The sequence below is a fragment of the Caretta caretta genome, chromosome 2 (assembly GCF_965140235.1).
Source record: "Caretta caretta isolate rCarCar2 chromosome 2, rCarCar1.hap1, whole genome shotgun sequence".
In the NCBI taxonomy this organism is placed as follows: domain Eukaryota; kingdom Metazoa; phylum Chordata; order Testudines; family Cheloniidae; genus Caretta; species Caretta caretta.
Window position 1 is genome coordinate 74,224,517 of NC_134207.1, and position 22,787 is coordinate 74,247,303.

Below are 22,787 nucleotides of genomic sequence, written 5' to 3' on the forward strand. Positions count from 1 at the left end.
ATGAGCAAGTGTATCACACATTGCTTTACAAATCAAAATAAAAGGCTTTTAAAATATTTTAAAATAAAAAATAGAGTAAGAAAGGAATTGAGATATAGTCAAGAAAGGAAAGAAGTTTTAGTTTAAAGTGAGAAGGAGAATCAATTATGCAGATAGATGCAGGAGGGCAGGACCAGATGACTATAATGGAGAAGGCCCTTGCACCCTAAATAGATTTTTGGAAAGGGACAAAAAGGTGGCTGGTGCTAGATAGGCTGAAGAGAGTAGATAGAGACAATGTTAATAGTAGCCATTTGTTTCAGAAAGTACAGTACATAAACTTGTTGTTTCATTGCAGTGGACACCCAAAAAATCTGACTAACTTGCTGTGCTTTACATATGTTTGCAGCATTCAAAGATGTCTTCAAGGTTTTCAGCAGCACAGAGGGTAGCATTAAGATGCGTGGCCTGAAGCTGATTTTGCACAGTGTGGGGATTAATGTAACCCATCAAGAAATCTGTGAGGCACTGAATCGTGCTGATATTGATGGTATGGTTTCAGAATAGCAATACGTATTTATTGGTGGAGCATGTGTGTGCATGGTTAGTATTGTGGACAACGTGGCAGAGCATGTGAATACAGGGGGTGTGCATGTGTCAGTGTGAGATACTTGGGATGGCATGGGTTTGTGCGTGTGAGAATACAGATTGTAGATTGTAAGTCCCTTGAGGGGCAGGGACTGTCTTTTTGTTCTGTGATTGTACAAGGCACAATGGGGTCCTGGTCCATAACTAAGACTTCTAGGCACTACAGTCATTCAAATAATTAATAATAATAATAGGCCTGGTCTGGAGACATGCTGAGCACTTGAAAGGATCAGGCCCCATGTTTGCATATGTGATGCTAAAACGTAATCCCAAACTGAGTAGAACCCATTCTGTATCTATTTAGCTTTAATTTTTCCTTTCCCCATGCTCTTTTTTCTATTTTTTCTGGAGTGTCTGCTGATATTATTTTCTGTGTTTATGGAATATCAGATTGGTTGTGTCTCTATAACTAGGCACCTGGTTAAATAATTTGATTTTTATTCGAATTAGAGATGCTAAAATCCATTGTAACGGTGGAAGAAAACTAAAATAAATCCATATTAATATAGATGATGATATTTTCTAATTGATGGTTTTATTACTTTATATAGTCTATCGTGTCTTTTTTCTCCATGGCTGAACTGTCCTTTATCTGGCAGGTGATGGGCAGGTGAATTTCACAGACTTTGTAACCGTTCTGACAGATGACCAGCGCTTTGCTCAATCTATGGGTAAGAACTGTACAGTGAAAGAAAGGAAAAAATCTGATCCTTCTTCCTTTTTTCTACTGGCAAAACTCTCATTGTTAATAGGAGAAGAATTGAGATTGTGGATTAGAGAAACTGATATTGATATAAAAGGAAATCTTCAGAGTAATATAAAGAATATTCTAAATACTAATAAGTCAGTAATATAAAAAAACTTGTCTTTAAGATAATATAAAATTTTAGTCAGCAGTCAAATAGGAAACTGGCATCTTGACAATCCAGTGATATAGCTTAGGATTCAGAGAATACAGTTCATAGCTTGAAAACTTTTAATTGTTGTAAGGTAAGTTTGACAGAACGTTGAGTTCTAGGGCCCTGCCCAGAGAGAGAGAGAGAGAGAACTATTCTGCTGGCTCATCTTGGTGTCAAGTTCTTGGGAGCCAGACCAAGTGGTTCCTAGTAGCTCCAACCCAAGAATCTGAAAGGACGAGTGAGATATAGTGAGAGACTACTAGCATGTCAAGGAGAACCTATGAACAGCTAATGTCAGGAGGTCAAGGGATTCAGACCTTGTTACTCACCTGTGTGGGGAAATGTTACGGTTGCATGTGATTCCCACACTGAAAAGACCTCTTTTTAGAACAAGTTTTGTACTTAAAAATTGTGATAATCTAGAATATTCTGGTGTGAATTTCCAAAATACTTCCACGTTTCAGTCACTTGTCACCCACTTATTTGTATAATTCACCTGTCAGTGTGTGTTAAGTGTCCCCTTTTTGTGCCCGGTCTGCAGAGGATGTGAGTGTGTGACAGCTCTCAGCTTGAGAGTCTGACTCTTTAGCATGAGCTATAAAGACTCAGTCTTTTAATTTAGGCTTGAATAGAGACTGGGAGTGGATGGGTCATTACACAAAGTAAAACTATTTCCCCATGTTTATTCCCCCCCCCCCACCTCCCACTTTTCCTCAGACGTTCCTGTTAACTGCTGGAAATGGCCCACCTTGATTATCTCTACAAAAGGTTTTCTCCCCCTCCCCCCCCACTGATAATAGCTCATCTTAAGTGATCACTCTCCTTACAGTGTGTATGATAACACCCTTTTTTCATGTTCTGTGTGTATATAAATCTCCTCATTGTATTTTCCACTGAATGCATCCAATGAAGTGAGCTGTAGCTCACGAACGCTTATGCTTAAATAAATTGGTTAGTCTCTAAGCTGCCACAAGTACTCTTTTTCTTTTTGCGAATACAGACTAATGTGGCTGCTACTCTGAAACCTGTCAGTCTTTTAGCTGAGAGGTCACTGTTTCGGTGCCCCAATATTAACTCTGATGGTGTCTATTGCACTTGCAGATGTCCCACATTTGACATATTTGTAGGTTGAGATGCATCCTTCATACTGATGGGAGAGAAGGGGGGAGCACAACACACAGACCTGCTGATATGATGCAGGCACACACCCTGCTGCTGCAGTTGCTCCGGACTATCCAATTTCCAGAAGTCCATAAGAATCTGAGTGTTTGAGGAAGTGGGTGGTGATACAGACTACTTCATGAAAGTTCCCTCCAGACGACAGTTTGTCACCACTTGCTAAAATGTGAAGAATTACTCTTGATGTACTTTCTGTAACTTTTTAAGTGAGGATAAAATGCAAAGATTTTGAGGCATATCACAGCCTCCCACACTCTTCAGAAGAGTCAACATAGTAAGGAGCAACTTCAGCAGTGTAGTTTCTGTCTGATCCCCAGGCAGGGACAACTCTTCTCCCTGACACTGGGAAGCTATGCTTTAAGGAACACTAGAACTATATAAAAAACCCAGAAGGTTATCAAATGAAAACTACATTAGTGTCCGTTAAGATTATGGCAGGATACACTTCATCCACCCAAACCTTAAAAGAATGGAAATAAGAAGTTAAGGGGAAATACTTGTGCATTTCTTTCTACTTATATATTGCCCAGGATTTTGCTGCCACCAAATTAGTCTGTATTTTAAGTGTTCAATTTAACCAAGAATGGTATTCTCATTGGATCCTTCCTTGAATATTGAGTAGCATGCTTCAAAGGTAGTCACGCGGTACTCTTTCCCTCTCTGTGTATCTTTACTGTTATTTAAAATAAAGAAGCCTTCACAAGGCAGGAGAAAACAGATTAAAATATAATATTTATTTACTGAGTCTAATACTAGTAATGGACTACATACAAATTTACAAAAATAAGAAAGGGAAATTGAACCAGGCTTCAAGAAATAACAGCAAAAAGAGAAATTACTATAATGGAACTTATGTGTATACAGGAATGCTGCACATAAATTATTTGGAATTGTAAACAATAACCTTTTCCATAACAAAAATGGGTTTTTCTCATAATAATGTGCTTTGAAGTGAGGCTAGTTTCCTGTTGTAAGGTTAGAGCCCGGTGTGACGAGTTCCCCCTGGGGTGCTACCTGGAACTGGGATACCACTGAGCCCTCGACCCACCAGCCTGGGCTCCTCCTCCCACTGTACTGCTGTGACAAGCTGCAGAGTCCTCCAGGCTGCACTTTCACTAGCATACATACAGGTAGGGACACACCCAGTTGCAGTTACATGCAAACTCTCTGACCAGCCCCTGCATTGGAAGGCCACAGTTAAGGCAACTCCCAGCTCCCCAGATGTGCACCCCCTCCAGAATTTAAACCCAAAATTCTACCATCTTGTGTTGCACGGGGAACAGCATAAGCTCATAAAATTCGTCCCCTCCCTCAATGTGGAGAGGAATATGAAACACCCTTTGCCCCTGAGTTATGATTCCCACACACTTCACTCCAACTCACTGGTTTAGATAAAGCAAAAACAAGTTTATTAATGACAAAAGATAGATTTGAAGTGATAGAAAACAGATCAAAGCAGATTACCTAGCAAATAAAAAACTCAAACTAAACTTAATATACTAAATAGATTGGATATGAATGCAGCTTCTCACCCTAAGAGATGATACAGGAAGGCTGCAGATTCTTAAGGGGCAAGCTGCACTTGCTTTACAGCTTGGAATCCCCAGGTGTTTCATTCACAGGCTAGAAATCCCTTTAGCCTAGGTCCAGCACTTCCCCCAGTTCAATCTTTGTTCCTCAGCTGTTTCCGGGAGTCTTCTTGGGTGGGGAGTGAAGAACACCAGATGATGACACTCCTTCCCTTACATAGTTTTTGCATATGGCAGGAACCCTTTTCTTTTCAAAGCTTCGTTCCCAGACCAGTCTGTGGGAAAAATACTGACATCTCAAGATGGAGTCCAGCATCATGTGGTCATCATCATGTCCTTGTAGCATCATAGCAGCCATTACTTGGAGGCTGTCTGTAGTGTTCTCAGGAAGGCTTCCCAGGTGGGAGATAAGCTTCTCCTAAGGCAGGGGTGGCCAACCTGAGCCAGAGAAGGAGCCAGAATTTACCAGTGTACATTGCCAAAGAGCCGCAGTAATATGTCAGCAGCCCCCATCAGCTCCCCTCCTCTCCCAGCGCCTCCTGCCCACCAGCAGCCCCACCAATGAGCACCTCCCCGCACCTCCTGATCAGCTGTTTCGGGGGCTGCAGGAGGCTTAGAGGGGGGTGGGGAGGAGCAAGGGCATAGTAGGCTCAGGGAAGGGCGTGCGAAGGGGTTGGGGCAGAGCCTCTGGCAGAGCCAGGGGTTGAGCAGTGAGCACCCCTTGGCACATTGGGGCTGCAGCTACAGGCACCAACTTTCCAGAATCAGTGCCTATACAAGGAGCCACATATTAATTTCTGAAGAGCCTCGTGGCTCCGGAGCCACAGGTTGGCCACCCCTGTCCTAAGGCCTCTTTTTTTTTTTTTCTTTTTTTTCCCCCAATGGCCCATTACCCTGAATAGGCCCTTCCCCACCCACTGTCTAGACTGTAAGTACCTTGGGTGGGTGTTACAGGCAGAGCTGTCCTGTCCATAGGACGGACCGGGGCAACCGCCCCAGGCCCTGCGCTTTGGGAGGCCCTGCACCTTGGGAAGTGGGGTCCTGGGCAGCCTGGGGAGTTAGCGGGGGGCCCAGCCCACTCCGCTCTGCTTGCTCCTGGTGTCGCTCAGGGGAGGGGGTTTGGGGGAAGGGGTGGAATTGGGGGTGGAGCAGGGGCAGGAAGAGGTAGGGCGGAGCTCTGGGGGAAGGGGTGGAGTGAGGGTGGGGCCTGGGCTGGATTGGGACTGTTGGTTGTCCCTGGCCCCGCACCCCCCTAGGGACGGCCCTGCTAACAGGTGTAACTACATTTGAAATACAGGTACGTAGTCAGTATTCATAGCTTCAGATACAAAAATGATACATGCATACAAATAGGATAATCATATGAATCAAATTAACTTTTCCAGTGACACCTCACATGACTTACCTTGCATAAAATACATCATAATTATGTCATAATCCTATCATAATCACATCACAGTGAAGAATATGGGGTGCAGTGTCACACCCGGACCTGACCTTCTCTTCAGACCTTGGAAGGGAAAACTTAAATACTGTAAACATACAGTTTTTTAGTTCATCAGACAAGTCTAAGATTTCCAAGCCAGCAATTCAACCAGACTGCCAAAGTAATTTTTCTTTTTCCTTTCAGGAAAACTTCTAGAATTTGCATCTTCTTTGGCAATTGGCACCCAGGCAGTGTAACATTCTTTGGTTTATGTTAATTAAACTTCTGGGTAATATTAAATTTTGTTTTAATATACCTCTTTGGGTGAAATGTTTACGGTGGAGATAGTCTGTGGTATGCCCTTTAAACTGATCTTCTGTATTTTCTCCTCAGTTCGGCCCAAAGAGAGCATAATACGTGACCCTTCTAGCGTAGAGACTCTCTTCTTTGAAGTTCTCACAAAGCTAGTGGAGATGTCAGCTCTGCCGATGAAATCAGAGAGGGAAGTTGTAAGGTGAGTGGCAGTGCAAACCTATTCTTAATAAATGGTACACAAATATAGAGTTAGTATTAACTTAAAGCATTCTGATTATCCTTTGCTGTGCACTATCATCTATTTTCTTGTACTAGTGTCGGGATTACTCAATTGGTAACAGTACAAGCTCACTTCTGCCCCAGGTCTTGGGTTTCAAACCAAGAGATGTGCTAAAATTGAAGTGCAGTACTGAGGTTATACTGTTAAAGTAGCTGTTTAGATTAGAGTTCATCTTAGGTCCATTTTGTGTTTCTCTGGTGGTTCTCCAAGGTTGCATTAGGCCTTCTGGCTACAGCATTGCATTGGGAGCTCATGTTCAGCTGATTATCCATCATAAGCCTTAGGTCTTTTTCATAGTCTCCCATCCTGTAATTGTGGTCTATATTCTTTGTTCCTACATGTATAACTTTACATTTGGCTGTATTAAAATGCATACCGTTTGCTTGTGTCCAATTTACCAACTGATCTGTCCTCTTCGTTATTTACCTCTCCCCCAATCTTTGAGTCATTTTGTTTTCTTTCAGATCATTGATAAAAATATTAAGTAGCATAGAGCCATTAACTGGTTGCTGTGGGACCCAGTTCTCCAGGGTGGCATTCAATTATCATAACCATGTAAATGTACTCTCTCTTCCTGCAATCCTCTGCCCCATTCTCTGCACACCTTCCAACTTCTGAAACAAATAAGGTGGGGACTGTAAGATTATGGGAACTCATTCATCCTCTCAAAAGGTTGGAAAAATTAGTATGTGATTGTGTAAATAAAGACTATATCATCATGCATATGCACCAGGGGTTTCATAGGCAACCTTAATTTTGGCATTTACTACCTTTTTGAGTTCTTGACTTTGATAATTTTTTAAATTAAGATGTGATAATTTTTAAAGTGGCTTTTTGCATGTAATCATCCAGGTTTTTTAAAAAGGCAAACTGAAAAATCAGAAATCCCATCATGTGGAATCATATTGACACCCACATGGGTCACCAGCAGGGTTGGAACTTTTAGATACACTGCACAGACCTCTGCCATGTGAATTAACAGAGTAGCTGATGACAGTAAGGTTGTTATCCTCTGTGTGGACCAGTACTAGATGGGAATGGGACACTTAGCCAGTGGCTTTCACAGGTATTTGCTAACAGTAGAGGAATGGTGAAACTCAAGGAACTTGGGTTCTATTCCAGCCTCTGGAGACAAGTGTGCTTTGTTGATTATAGCCTCTTCTACCTTCTCCCTTCAAGCTTGACCTCTTCTGCCCCACTCACTCCAACCTTCTCTGTCCCATTCCTGTCTCTACCCCACCACTGGCTCCTCATTCAAGTCCCAGTCTCCCGACACTCCCAGTCTCCTTATGCAGCCATTCTTAACCGACCTTCACCCCAACCCTGCTCCCAGATCTAGTCTCCTTGCCCAGTCACAGTCCCAATCCCTGCCCCCGTGCCAGCCTTTAATCCAAGGGTGGTCAAACTTTTTGGCCTGAGGGCCACATCGGGGTGCAAAACTGTATGGAGGGCCGGGTAGGGAAAAAAAGCCTGTCCCTGTGCCCCCAAAAAAGCCTGTCCCCTGCCCCCTATTTGCCCCCTCCCACTTCCTGCACCCTGACTGTCCCCCTCAGAAGCCTGACCCATCCAACCCCCCTGCTCCTTATCCCTGACTGCCCCGACCTATCCACACCCTTGCCCCCTGACAGGCCCCTGGGACTCCCACACCCTATCCAACTCCCCAGAACCTCTGCCTCATCCAACCGCCCCCTGTCCCCTGACTTCTCCCCGGAACCTCCCGCCCCTAACCACTCCCTGTCCCCTGACTGCCCCCCAGAACCTCCTACCCAAGTTTTTCACTGCTGTGTGCGCCGCCACCACCACCCCCTTACTATGCCGCTCAGCGCGGCAGCATGGCTGCGTGGGAGGGGGAACAGTGGGGGAGGAGCCGAGGGTGAGCCTCCCAGGCCAGGAGCTCAGGGGCCAGGCAGGACGGTGCCGCGGGCCGTAGTTTGCCCACCTCTGCTCTAATCCCATGCTCTGCCCTCAGACTCCTTGTCCCAGTGAATCAAGCAATTCACAGCAGACAGCACATTTGCTTTAGGTACAAGGTCGCATTTTGCCTTTCATATTGAGCGCCTGCCGGTATGGTGACGCATCACAAACGGCTGGACAACAGAATTTGGTTTCCAGGCAGCCATGGTAAGCCTTTTGGTACATGGGGTTGGCTTCTTATGCCTTCATAACACGTGGGAATGGTTTCAAACTGCAGCGCCATCCTTTCCCATAGCAAGCAATGCCGGTTGGGTTTCACATTTAAAAGGAGGGGCTGTGGTTTTCGGGTGGATGTACAGCACACACCTCCCCCCACCCCACCGTGTGGCTATTCTCTGGGATGATCCCTTTACCCCTCCCACTCCACGTGGCTATTCTCTGGGATGATCCCTTTACCCCTCCCACTCCGCGTGGCTATTCTCTGGGATGATCCCTTTCAGCCAAATGCAAACAACCCAGCATGAATGGGGTCCTTTTACTGTTCCCTTACAAAAATTCCCCCATTTCAACCAGGTGACCATGAATGATATCACTCTCCGGAGGCTAACACAGAAAGATAAAGACCGAATGTTGCTTGAATGCGACCAAAACCTAGGACCATTCACTGCCATGCTTTGTGCTGCAATGATTCCAGACTACTTGCTACTGGCTTGGCGTGGTAAAGTGTCCTACTGTGGAGGACGAAATAAGGCAGCCCTCCCAGAAACCTTCTGCAAGGGCTTTCAGAGTACCTCCAGGTGAGCTTCATGGAGATGTCCCTGGAGGATTCCTGCTCCATCCCCAGACACGTTAACAGACTTTTCCAGTAGCTGTACTGGCCGTGAATGCATCCCAATTCTTCAGGACAAATCAAACATTAAACACTATTGCTTTTAAACCCTGTACTGTAGTTACAAATGAGCACTCACCAGAGGTGCCTTCTCCGGCTTCAGGGTCGGGGATCCTGCCTTGGGAGGGTATTGAAAAGGTGATGAAAAGGGAGGTGATGAAAAGGTCCTGGCTGCTGGGGAGAACGGATTCACTGCTTGCCTGCTGCTCATTCTTCTCCTCCTCTTCCTCCTCCTGCTCTTCTTCATCCACAAAATCCTCCTCCCTGTTACGTGAGACTCCCCCTGCCCCCCATGGACACTGGTGAGGTAGTGGTGGGGTCCCCCCCTAGAATGGCATGCAGCTGATCATAGAAGCAGCATGTATGGGACTCTGACCCGGAGTGACTGTTTGCCTCCTTTGTCTTTTGGTAGGCTTGCCTGAGCTCCTTGACTTTCACGTGGCACTGCTCTGTGTCCCTGTTGTAGCTTCTGTCCATCATGCCCTGTGCGATTTTGGCATATATATATATATATTAGCATTTCTTCTTTTTGATCGGAGTTCTGCCTGCATGGTTTCTTCTCCCCATACAGCAATCAGATCCAGTGTCTCCCTTTCGGTCCATTCTGGAGCTCGTTTGCGATTCTGGGGGGACTGCATGGTCACCTGTCCTGCTGAGCTCGCCACACTGACCAAACAGGAAACGAAATTCAAAATTTCCCGTGGCTTTTCCTGTGTACCTGGCTAGTGCATCGGAGTTGAAAGTGCTGTCCAGAGTGGTCACATTGGAGCACTCTGGGATAGCTCCTGGAGGCCAATACCGTTGACTTGCGTCTGCACTACCCCAAATTTGACCTAGCAGGATCGAGTTTAACACTACTCCCCTTGCCAGGGAGGAGTACAGCTGTTGATTTTAAGAGCCCTTTAGGTCGATGGAATGGGGTTGGTTGTGTAGACACGTTCATTTTTAAATCGACCTAACGCAGTTAAATTCGACCTAACCCCATAGTATAGACCAGGGCTTTGATGCTTCTCACCACAGGCTGGCTGGTTGCCCTTCAGTCAGGCTCTCCCCTTTGATTAGTGCTTCTTTCGCTTGGTGTGGTGTCTGTAGATGTAGGTGGAAGAGAGAGGAAGAGCATAGCAAAGTCTCTCCCTTTTATCATGTTCTTTCTTCCCTCTGGGCTCTCACCCCCCTTCAGAGTCAGATGAGCATTATCTCATCGCAGTCCCAAACTGACCAAAGGAAGGGGGGTGATTCACTTGAGAGTCCAGCAGATCCTTTGTTGTTGCCAAGGCCAGTGTTCTTTATTCCTGTGAGACTGTGCTGGGTTTGTCCCATACGCGCCCTGATGAGGTGTGAACTGCCCCTCTGGTTCTGGAAAGTTTTTGCCTGGACTTGCTTTAAGCCATGAGGACACATTTTCAGCCTCATAAATATATACATGAAATTACAGCCTATAACATTACTATAACAACGATTACTATAACATTACCATAACAACAATGCTCAGTACATCATGGGCCTTCCGAAGACACCTTTGCATTAGATACTATACAGTCATATAAGGATGAACACTGGGGGTGTTACCCCGAGGTACAGAATGTCACAGTTACCTTCTGCAAATTGAAACCAAGCTTGTTTGTCTGAGCAATTGGCTGAACAAGAAGTAGGACTGAGTGGACTTGTAGGCTCTAAAGTTTTACATTGTTTTTTTTTGTCTCAGTTATTTTTTGTACATAATTCTACATTTGTACGTTTAACTTTCATGATAAAGAGATTGCATTACAGTACTTGTATTAGGTGTATTGAAAAATACGATTTCTTTTGTTTTCTACAGTGCAAATATTTGTAATAAGATTAAGTGCGCACTGTACACTTTGTATTTTGTGTTGTAATTTAAATCAATATATTTGAAAATGTAAAAAACATCAAAAATATTTAAATAAATGGTATTTCTATTATTATTTAACAGTGTGTTTAAGCATGATTAATTTTTTTTAATCGCTTTACAGCCCTAATATGTATATGTGCACAGTCTCTGAGAGGAGAAATACTGGTTACTTACCTTACAGTAACTGTTGTTCTTTGAGATGTGTTGTGCACATGTACATTCCACAATCCTCCCCACTTCCTGACACTTTGGATACTACGAACAGCGGTGCGAAAACAGAGGGAGAGGCTGGGGACATACCCCTTTTATATCCTCATGTAAGAGCACGAGGAGAGCGGGGTACATGCGCTGCCTAGCGGTACTGCTGGCAGAAGTCTCTGACTTGAGTGCACTGGGTGCATATACACTGTTAGTGGAATGTATATGTGCACAACAAATCTCAAAGAACAACAGTTACTAAGATAAGCAGTACTAAAATACTGATTTTTCTGATGTGTACCTGCACATTTTATTCCTACAATGGATTTGTTGTTCCTTATCCTCTGCAGAAAAGGCTCCATGGCCAGTGCAAACAGCAGAGAAAACATTGGATATGCCTGCCTAGTCTGTCTGTGTAATAGCTGCTTTTGGGCTGGAGTAAACTGCATTTAATGAACTGAGGGCCAAAGTCCATGGGAAGGAAGTTTAAACAGAAAGGTCCATTTTACTCTATCAAAGACTTTCTCTGTGCCTGGTGATAACTAAGTTACAATTATGTCATGGAAGTCATGGAATCCATTGACCTCCGTGACATTTTCTGTTCTCCATGGGGTAGAGAGGGAACAGCATGGGGACTCTCCAGTGGCGGGGGAACTCATGGGTGGCAGGGATCCTGGAGCTCCCACTTGCCCCAGGTGGCGGGGAACCACCCCGAGCTCCATGCTGCTGTGGGTGGCGAGGGCCCTCCAGAGCTGCTCAGCTGTCACTCACCCTCCAGAGCTGCTCAGCTGCCCTGTGGTGGGGACCCCGGAGCTCTCACTCATTGCAGCGGTAAAGGACCCAGGATCCCCAGCAGCAGTGGGTGCTGAGCTGAACCCGCCTCCCCATTTTGTCAGAGATATTTTTAGTAAAAGTCAGGGACTGGTCAGGGGCATCTAAATTTTTGTTTATTGCCCATGACCCGTCCATGACTTTTACTAAAATATTTGTGACAAAATCTTAGCCTTAGTGATAACAAAAGATATTGATTTTTTTTATCTGGCATTATGGATGATTTCAAGTACTCTCTGAATATTGTCTGACATTTGTCTATCCTTAATTAATCCAGTTTGATCTGGATTTATATAAGCCAAGAGCATGGACTGCATTTGCCTAGGAAATAGTTTTGCTAAAATCTTTGTCATGGTTCAACAGCGATATGAGCTTATACGAGGTCTTCTCCATTTTTATGGACAACAGCCTCAGTAGCTTCTTTAATAGGTTGTGGAAGTTCCTCCCCTAATAGAATAGTGTTGAAGGTACCTCTCAAGGAACTCACTAATACCTCCTAAACCTTGTGAAATTCATCTAGAAAGCTATCAGGACCTGGAGTTGTACCATTTTTCATACTTGCTATTGCCTGTAGGATTTCTTCTTCTGTTATTTCATTATCTGAAGTTTCTTTATCAATTTTGCTTATCTTTGGCAAGCTTCTACTTCCAGATATGTTTAAATAAGTTCAGAGCTCGGAGTAACTGAGGTATAGAAATTTTTATAAAAAAAAGCAAATGTAGCACATATTTTATTAGTTTGTAACTGTTTTTAGCTGATTGTTTTTAATTGGTGGAATAAAACATTGCTCTTGAAACCCTTTAAGCTTTTCAGCCAATAGTCTATTACTCTTTATTTCCTTTTTCATAAAATTTGTGCTTTGCATACTTATGGGTTTTTTCAGTGGAATTTGTTATCAATATGTTCAGTTTTCTCCTAATATTAGTTAATGGTTGATAGGGTTTTTTTAACCTGTGTTTTTATGAATGTCTTGTAAGCTTTTTATCTCCTGTTCTAGTTCTATTTGTTCTTGAGCTCCTTTCTTTTTTTTCAATTGAAAGACTCTGCTTATCAACTGAAGGCCTAAATACTGCTTTCCCTGCCACCTAGAGACGGCCTCTTTTTATATTGTCTGTGGCATTTATTTGAAAATTTTGAACATTGTCCCATTTAATTGCTGCAACTTGATCTTGGAGAAGCAAGCAGTTCATTTTTCAAAAAAGTGACCTTTTGGGACCCATTCAAGTGATCAGATGTTATTTCCACTGGTACATGATCTTAATGCTGCCAATTTCTGTAGCTCTTGCCAGCTTCATTAAGGATTTAGAGATTAATATTAACTCTGTTCTAGTGTATAACTGAGGTGTGAATAAAATATGTAATCTCTTCCCCTGGGTGCAATTCTCTCCAGCAATCTGGGAGACTGAATTGTTGGCACCGAGAACGCCAATGATGTACCTACCTGCTTCCCTATCTCCCTAGTCTGTTTGATCAGATCTGCCCACTGTTTTTCCCAGGAATTGAAATGGGGGGGTGTGTGTTTGAATTTACTTGGGGGGGGGTGGGGTGGTCAGGGCTGATGTGGGGTGAGAGTGAAGGTGGACTGTATGGCACCATATTAAAAACTGAAAAATGTTTCATGACCATTTTATTAGATTTAACTCCTGTTTTAAAATCATCACACAAATTAAAGTTCGCTACTCAAGGCTTCTATGAAGTATTACATCTCCATCCTTCTTGGTTTCTTATAATTTTGCACAATTCTGTTAATGAACTTCTTGAATGCAATGCATTCATCTTTCGTGGCTTCTCGTGTGTCTGGTACTTCCAGGCCTTCAATTGATATGCTCGTTAGTTCATTCACATGATCAGGCAGAAGTCGACTTCTTTCAGAACACAAAATTCTATTCAGTGATGAAAAAGAATGTGCAACTGTAGCTGTTGTGACTGGGAGTAGCAAGAGATGAATTTCTACTTCTTTCATCGCAGGAAACATAGCACAAAGATCGTGTTGAGCCACTAGTGATGATAAAAAAAGAAGCTGAAGTCAAATCTTCATTCATTTGTTGTATGACATTCCACTGTGTGTTCAAATTCTGTATTCTGTCCTGAGCACATGGCAGTCCCATTGCTGCCCATTGCTGGTAGTGCCTTACTCTACTCAACTGTCGGTGTTTTATAAGACAGGGATCTGTAAAAGCTACATAGAGGTTGAGTAGACCCTAGAGGTCGCTGTTGTAGATTTTTAAGAATCAAGTCTGTGTACTTTTTCAGTTGTCTTAACAAACACTTCTTGTCCTCTTCACTTAAGGATTCAATATAAATGCCTTCATTAGTCAACTTCTGGACTGAAGTCTTTGCTTCTTCCAGTACTTTTTCAATGGATAGCTCTCTGATTGATCTATTGCTGGACAAAGATCTACTATGGTTGTAGCAGATGCCTGGATGGCATTGTTTAATGACCCAAGTGGTTTCAACAGTAGACTTAGAAGAGAGAGAATGGCAATAGTCTTTTCTGAACATAGTAGCAAAAGTAGTCCACCAGCCTCGCTGCTTAGATCCATCCCATCTTGGTAGATACTTTCCAAAGCCAGTAATAACAGCTGGAGTAATTTTAAGACAACAGCCAAGGCATGAGAAAGCCAGAGGGTTTTCTCAAGTTGGACTAATTTGAACTTCAGTCCCAGTGTATCTTCTGTATTTTCCAGGATATTCAGTCTTTCTGGACTCTTGCTGAAAAAAGAATATAATGAAGACATTACATTTATAGCTTTTAAAATGTCTTTTGAAGAGTCTACAGCTCGAACTAGCACTAGTTGGAGAAGATGGCCTCTGTAGTGTGTATAGGAAAGATTAGGGTTATACTTTTCTCTGAGCAAAGCTTGTACTCCACCATGTCTTTCAGAGAAGTCTGCAGCTCCATCAAATGCACAAGCAGCCATCCGTTTGGGGTCCAATTGACAAGCATTTAACACTTCAAGATGTGGGTTGTCACAGACGCAACCGATGTATCTTCTATAACTTGGACATCTAGAAATGCATCTGCTGGCCTACTGACATCAAGATAACGTACACAATGACGTAATACTTGATGCCCGTTTGCATCAGTGCATTCATCAGCCATGTATGCAAATATATATATATATATTTTTTATTTTTAAGCTGAAGCAAAAAGTCTGTTGAAATCAGTAACCTTTCCTGCCCATTATTTGCCACTCCTAAACAGGAGTGTCTTGAAGTAGAATAATCTGAGGGTTTTTTCAGTTCTACCAGGACTTTGTTTTTTAATGACATTATTTAGCCCTTTGACATTCGAAGATATCATTTTTAAAAGGAAGAACCATTGAGAGTAACTAGTGTCCTGAAAAACTAGAAATTATTGTGATTCTTCAGTTGCTTGATGACATGTTTTTTGTTCATAAAGTTTCATATCTATTTCTCATATTAATCCTCTCTCCTCTCCTGCATTACCTTTACTCTAATTTCATAAATAAAATACCAGCATAACATGTAAAACAGCCCCCAGATAACTGTGCTTTTCTGAACCCTAAACCCTTGTACTACCCTGTCATGAACACTTGGACTACTTCTCTTGCAATCCAATGGAGGTACAATCTTCACCTAAAGGACCTTGACCCTCGCCCTTATGGATAAATTCCTATCTGATCATTTGAGTTACGAGAAGGATTTACGCAGTACCCCTAATGGTTCCTCCCCACCCCCTCTCTATTTCCTCCATCCTTGGTATTCCCCCCCTTATAGTCCTTTATTTCCTCCACATATTAAATACAGAAGAACGCTTTACTGATCACCTCGATTAAAGCAACCTTCATACTATTTGCTTTAAAACATTAGCATAGTTACTGTTCAGTTGTTCATTCCGGATGTCTGCCATTCAGTCTTTGTTTAATCCTTAAGACTATGAATGGCTAGCCAACTACAAAAGCAGTTTCTCTTCCCTTGGTGTTCATACCTCAACTGCTAGAAGAGGGCCTCATCCTCCCTGATTGAACTAACCTCATTATCACTGATTCTAGCTTGCATATTTATACCTGCCTCTGGAAATTTCCACTACATGCATCCGATGAAGTGGGTATTCACCCATGAAAGCTCATGCTCCAATACGTCTGTTAGTCTATAAGGTGCCACAGGACTCTTTTTGCCACTTTTAGTGTAAAATGCTAATTTTGGAAGCTGAATAAGAGTTTAAATGGGAATTCCCATTTGTAGCAGAATTCTGCCCTCTTAAGTGATGCTGTCATTTTCCCCAGCTCTCTCCTCTTTTTTTAAAGTTAGGGCGGAGAGATCATGGAAAAATTGCAGCTTGTGGCCTTGGAGCATGAGCTCTGAATGCTCTCTGGCTTTTTTAATATTTTATTTTTTTCTGCTAATAATCATGAATCATAGATTCATAGAAGATTAGGGTTGGAAGAGATCTCAGGAGGTGATACAGTCCCAGCCCCCTGCTCAAAGCAGGACCAAGATCAACTAAATCAATTATATACCTAACTGTAAAATTTCACAATTAGGTGTATAGGTTTTTTATTACGAGCATAGGGCCTGAGTCACTTGCTGGTTTGAACTAGAGTAAATTGTGGATTCTCTGTAACCTGAAATATTTAAATGAAGATTTGAGTACTTCAGTAACTGAGCCAGAAGATATGAGCCTCTTGCAGGAGTGGATGGGTGAGGCTCTGATGCTTGCGATGTGCTGGAGGTAAGACTAAATGATTATGATGGTTGCTTCTGGCCTTGAAGTGTATGAATCTATGAGGCCCAGGCAGGGGGAGCAGTGCCATATGTTCTGTCTCCACTTTTACCTCTTCCAGACAGCTCAGATGTAACAACTCCACAATTAAAAGTTTTTTACATACCAGATTGGGCTTCCTCCTTCAGTGGTTTCAGGCAGCCCCTATATTTCTGATGTTGTTCCTTCTCTATCTGTTTTCTATATCAACTAATTTAAGCTGCATTTCGCTTTCTCTGTGTATTCCATCAGTGCCTTGTGGCTCTGCAGCTCTGTTTTTCTCTCACTTGCTTCTCTGAGGCCAGTCTCTAGCACAGTGACTTGCTCTTCCAAGTTTTCAACTTCCTTCTTTACTGCAAGAAGTTGTTCATCAGATCATCTCTCATGGCCTTAAACTCAGAGATCATCTCCAGAACGTCTGTTTTGGTTCCCATTTGAGTTTTCTTAGCCCTGGCATTTCTGTCTGATTTGGCTGCAAAGTCTTCATGTGGAGTCTGAGAGGTCTCTCCAAGCTGTGAGCCAAAAACACTCTTTTCAGTGAGGTATCTTTTTGAATTTTTTGATTTTCTTGGCAAATCCATCCTTGCAACTCTGTGCGTTTCTTTTGTGGAATTTAGTAGGTTTTGGGGGTCAGTGGAGACAGATTCCTTTGCTATCCCCTCAAAGCTCAGCCTGTAGGCAGCCATTTTATTCTGGCCCTCTGCTGATCTCCTCAACACAGATATTTTTAATATAATCTTTCTATTGTTTTCATACAAAAAACGCCTGAAACAAATCAAGGGGGGAGAATTAAGGGGGAAAAAATCTGTTCACATTTATTTATCACTGCATCTTAGTAATGGTCACAATTCATGATCTATGAGGGTATACAGAAATATTTAATACTCAGGAAGGGAATTGCTGGTTAATTGCTATGAAATCGTTAACACAAGATCCAGTATTTTATTGTGCAGACAGTCTGTGGCAGATCTGGATGTTTCCCATTTATATAGTTGGGTGCCAATAGCCAAAGGAACCTAAGTGACTTTTAGAAATTAGACTTAGAAGCCCAAGTCGTTCTGGCACTTTTGAAAAAATTGCTCTTGGTCCATGGTGCGTTGATGGTTTCATCCTCAGGGTATAGTAACTGAGTTTTATTTTCCTAGTTATTATGTGATAAAGCAAAGAAACTTCTGGAGGAGCTTTCAGCAGAAGAGTCCCACTGACTACCCGAAGACCTCACCGAATAGAAAGTGCAATGGTCTTACTTATTTTTGCCAGGCTTCTCGGCTAATAGGGCTTCCCACCAGCCAACTGTTGAAATCGCTACACAGCCTGAGTGATACTGCCAGCTGTAAGAACGATTATTTTCTCACTGTGCATAATCACTTTAATTTGCTTCTCTCCTTAGCTGACCATGTTTTGATATGGAAAATGAGAACACCTTTCTTCTAGGGGCACAGCTGCAGGGTGTGGAAAAAGTAGGTCAAATTGAGAATGGGAGGAAGGAGTATGTAAGGTTTGGAAGTTGGAGTACTTGTCAGTTCTGGCCGCAAGGGAAAGGGGATTTGGAAGTGCTTGTCATTGCAGGAGGATTTGCAGACATGCCATCTCTCATGAATTTATCATGAGAGATGCGATTTCTAAGCAAAATTAAGCCTTACTCATGATCTCACAATAGAACTCTTAAATCTCAGGATTTTGTGCAGCGGGGCTCTGGTTGTCAGCCTGGGATGTGGGAGAGGGGACCCCACTGCAGCTCCCCGAAGCCTGGGGAGGGTGAAGAACCCTAAGAGGAGCAGAGGTGAGGCTGGGAGGGCTGAACTATGGCCTGGGGGCTGCAGGGGGGCCGAAGTGAGTATGGTGGGATCTGATGGGGTGGGGGACGGTATTGATGGTGGGTTCTGAGCAGATGGAGTGAGTGATGAAAGGGTGAGCTATGGGCAGTGAGGTTTGATGGGGTAGCGGGGATAGAACTGATGGGGTAGTGATGATGGTAGCTGGGGACTGAATTGAGGGAGGTTGGGTGGGGAACATAACTGATGGACTGGAGGACAGGATTAATTGCTGGGTAGAAGACAGGCAGATGTGGGGGTGAGAGCACCTGCAGCACGGGCCAAAATCATGTTATCTAGTACATGCGGGAGAGCGGGCAACACTAATTGTCACATGCACACACCCTGGGGATGGGGGGGGGGTTCAAAAATGAAGAGAATGACCTAAAAAACACAATATCATGGATTTTTTTATAGTCATGATTTTTCAGGCCAATCTCATGATTTTGGGGGTTCTCACTCATGAATTTTGCTCTCTTGAAGTTGGTGATACTGGATTTGGCAGATGGAAAAGTGAGGTCAAGTTTAGAGTGCTTATCACTACGAGGGTGCCTGCTTGTGACTTTTCCTCCTGTTCCCTGACTACCCAGTGGTCTTCCAGCTCACCCCTGGGCTTTCATGCCACCTCCAGAGATTTCCATCCCCTTCTTTTTCCTCCTGACATTTTTCCCAAGTTGGTTTCCCTTGATTTATATTCATTTTATTATTGTACTGGGTGGCAGGGAGGGAAGTGGATATGCATTAAATCTAAAACTATTACTGTATTACCATATTATCTTAAGTATGAACTTGGGCCTTGTGTCTCTGCTGGGCTCTTCTCAGTTAAATCATTGGGTGCTTTATATGTCGTTCAGACTCTAAAGTGTGCCAGATTCTCTGGCAACAAGATTCGGAGGGTTCCAAATTCCAGTGCATGGCAGAGTGTAGAAAAATGTAATAGAGAGAGGGTTGGGTGCAATGCTTCTTACTGTGGATGTGTAACAAGAAAAGGAGAAAGGCGTGGATTTTTGTGTTGTTTAAACTGTAAAATGATTGAGATGGAACTGCACTGGAACAAAGGAGCTCTGATGCTGTGAAGCATGTTACAGAGCAAGTGGTGAGGGATGTGGTGCTCTTATTGGAGGGCCAGAATTAGGTTTGCAGTCTGTCCTGATCCCTCCAATCCCATTGCCACCTTAATATCATAAAAATGTCAGACTGGAAGGCACATCTAGTTCAGTTCCCTGCACTGAGGCAGAACTAAGTATTATCTAGACCAGTGCTTCTCAAGCTATCTGATATGGGGGACCGGCAATTTTTTTTCCGATGTGCACGCAGATCGACAGCCGATGGCTTGTGGACCGGCACCGGTGCGCAGACCACTACTTTGAGTAGCACTGATCTAGACCATCCCTTTCAGATGTTTGGCTAACCTGCTCCTAAAAACCTCCAATGACAGGGATTCCACAATTTACGTAATTTGTTCCAGTGCTTAACTACACTTAGAGATAAGATGTTTTTCTTAGGGTATGTCTACACTATCCGCGGGATCGGCGGGCAGTGATTGATCCAGCGGGGATCGATTTATCCCGTTGAGTCTAGACACAATAAATCGAGCCCCGAGCGCTTTCCCGTTGATTCCTGTACTCCAGCGCCACAAGAGGCGCAGGCAGAGTCGACGGGGGAGCAGCAGCAGTCGACTCACCCTAGACACTGCGGTGAGTAGGTCTAAGTACGTTGACTTCAGCTACATTATTCACTTAGCTGAAGTTGCGTAACTTAGATCAATCCCCCCCACCAGTGCAGACCAGGCCTTAATGTCTAACCTAAATTTCCCTTTCTGTGGATGGTTATATTCATAACCATCTCACAATGGGACACATGCACCTATATATTACATGTGCATTTCAGATTTCCAGTCAAACCTTTGTCCCTTGCTAATTCCTTTCATATTTTTTTCCTTTTGCTAGTGTCTGATAGCCCTTATGCCACAATACCTCGGTCGTTGCGAACTTGTCAGGACAGGAGAGTGAGACTGAAACCTCTGAGACACAGACCTATACTGGGGAAAAAGAGCAATAAGGAGTCCAACCCTAATTCTGAGGACAGACAGGTGAGAATAGGGACTTCTCTCTGGGAAAACTACTGTAAAATTTCGCAGCTGTCTTGGTGGCAAAACTAGGCTGGTCAAAGCTCTGAAGAATATACTGTCGGTAGGGTACAATCCATCAACCTCAATGAGTGCAGGATTAGGTGTTTAATAGGCCTCCATCTTTAACGTCTGTTTCTTTGATCATGGCAAAGATCTGAGTTAGCGTGTAAGGCTCCCTCCCCCATACAGAAAAGAGTTAAAATCTACTATGTCGTCCCATGAATTTTATGTTTCATGGAAAGTGGAGGAGTTGAGTTTTATTTAAGTATTTGGTTCTACAGAATCTATTTTAAATCAGTGTCCGAGGGGTAATTTCAGAGTATTACAAAAGAACAAAGGTAATCCCACTTATCAGGGGAAAATATACATATTCAGGCTCTAACCCAGCTATCCTGCAAAGACTGGAGTTCAGTTAATGTGCTCACTGGTAGTATTCTGAATATTGGAGAGGCAGTGGGAAAAGAGGGGGAATATATGGAATGTCCCTACATGTGAGTAGTCCTTCTGCCATAAAGAATCTCAGTCAAATCAAGAAAGGAAACTGAAACAAGAAGTGTTTTCTTTCGGGCATGTAATAAATATAGTCCTAAAGTACCCCCTTTCCAGGGTCAGAGAAACAGTGGAGTTCATCGATTCTTTTTTCTCAGGATTAAGCAAAACTCCTTAATTCCCTCTTTCTTCTGGGTCAAAGCAAACAAATAAAATCACCCTAAACTCTTTCCCACATCTGCATTCCTCCTTTATTCAGGACAGAAACAAAATTCCCAAGTTTCCCTTTTTGGGAGGGGGAAGGGTTAAACAAACTCACAGCTATTTGGCTCTCCAGCTACTTCTTTCTCATTGTACATGTTAAGTGAACACACACCGTAGTTTTTCTATAAATAATTAATAATAGATACTTTGAATTAGCAAATACCTGTCCAAGTGCTTTAGGTTTAGCCTGGACAATCCCAAATGTGTAAACAAAGAGGATAGATGGCACTGACAACAAGGAGGTAGAGGAGTGAAGCAGAGAAGGAGCCGGAAATTTGATTTTTGTGGACATCAGCGTCACATGTGTTACAGCGTCAAAGCACAGTAGGCTGGCAAAGTTCCCATTCCTATACAAACTATGAATGTGAAGTAAGTAAAAATCCAGGACCCCATCCCACAATACACACCCCTTCCATCCTTGCTTCATCCCATCACAGCCTCTTTTAGTGTCCCATTTATCCTGATGGCAAAGAAAGGCTAATGATCTAAGATACATCAGTATGTGATTAGAATCTGAAGTAACAAAATTGTTGTAAAGAGTTATTCTTTTTACACCAATGTGAGAATAGTCATGCCTTATAATTGTAAGCAAAAGGGAGGGAAATCCTCCTTTCTGAAACTGACCTCTGACTCTTTTTTTTTTTTTTTTTCAGAGAGCTGGAACACCAAGTCAGTGAGCAGAACTGCACGTGCAATCTCACCCAGTTCTGAATGTATGAATTCTTTCTTCATTTTCAATAACGAATACTCTGAAACTCTAGCCAAAAACTATCCAAGCACAACTGTACAAGAAAGGCATATGTTACAAATTTAATTCTGACTCATCCGCTACTTTATGATTCAGTATATTTCTATAATACTTACTCCTGCAGCTGGGCACTGGGGAAAGGGTGTGTGTGTGTCTGGGCGGTGGGGGGGTGGCGCGGCGCAGCTGGGGTTTTGGGGGAAGGGTGCAAGTGTCTGGGCCTTGGGAGCACCCTGTGGCTGGGCTCTGGGGGAACGGGTGTGAGTGTCTGGGCTGGGGGGTCACCCCGCAGCTGGGCTCTGGAGGCAAGCGGGTGCGAGTGTCTGATCTGGGGAGGGGTGCGCAGCTTGGCTGCGAGAGGTGGGGGCGAGTGTCTGGACTTGGGGGCGCCCTGCAGCTGGGCTCTGGGGGGAGCGGTGTAGTATCTGGCTCCCTGGCTGGGCTCTGAGGGGGAAGAAGCAGAGAAACAGGCACTGAGTTGTCATATGGGTTTCTTTAACTCTCTTCTGCTGGGGGGATTTTTTTGTCTGTATTGTTACAGACATAATTGCTGACAGGTATTTTGAAATAAATTACCAAAATAGTTGAAACTGGTATGATTATATAGTGTTATTTTGCGAAATAAAATATGCAGAATTTTAAAATATGTGCAGAATTT

The 22,787-nt window shown here is 43.3% G+C and overlaps 1 protein-coding gene across 3 annotated transcripts in view; it reads left to right on the plus strand.

Moving 5' to 3' along the window:
* Positions 1-22,198, plus strand: part of LOC125632429 (uncharacterized) — a 34,533-nt gene extending 12,335 nt beyond the window's left edge. For 2 of the 3 annotated variants that reach the window (XM_048840616.2, XM_048840617.2), the window contains exons 6-11: positions 389-529; positions 1,227-1,298; positions 6,054-6,174; positions 17,832-18,019; positions 20,450-20,592; positions 22,038-22,198. In XM_048840616.2, the coding sequence (XP_048696573.2) occupies positions 389-529; positions 1,227-1,298; positions 6,054-6,174; positions 17,832-18,019; positions 20,450-20,592; positions 22,038-22,061 (689 nt within the window). In that variant the 3' untranslated portion in view covers positions 22,062-22,198. Of the gene's footprint in view, positions 1-388; positions 530-1,226; positions 1,299-6,053; positions 6,175-17,831; positions 18,020-20,449; positions 20,593-22,037 lie in introns of those variants that run through there. The other variant, XM_048840618.2, reaches the window with a different exon arrangement.
* Positions 22,199-22,787: the final 589 nt, after the last annotated feature.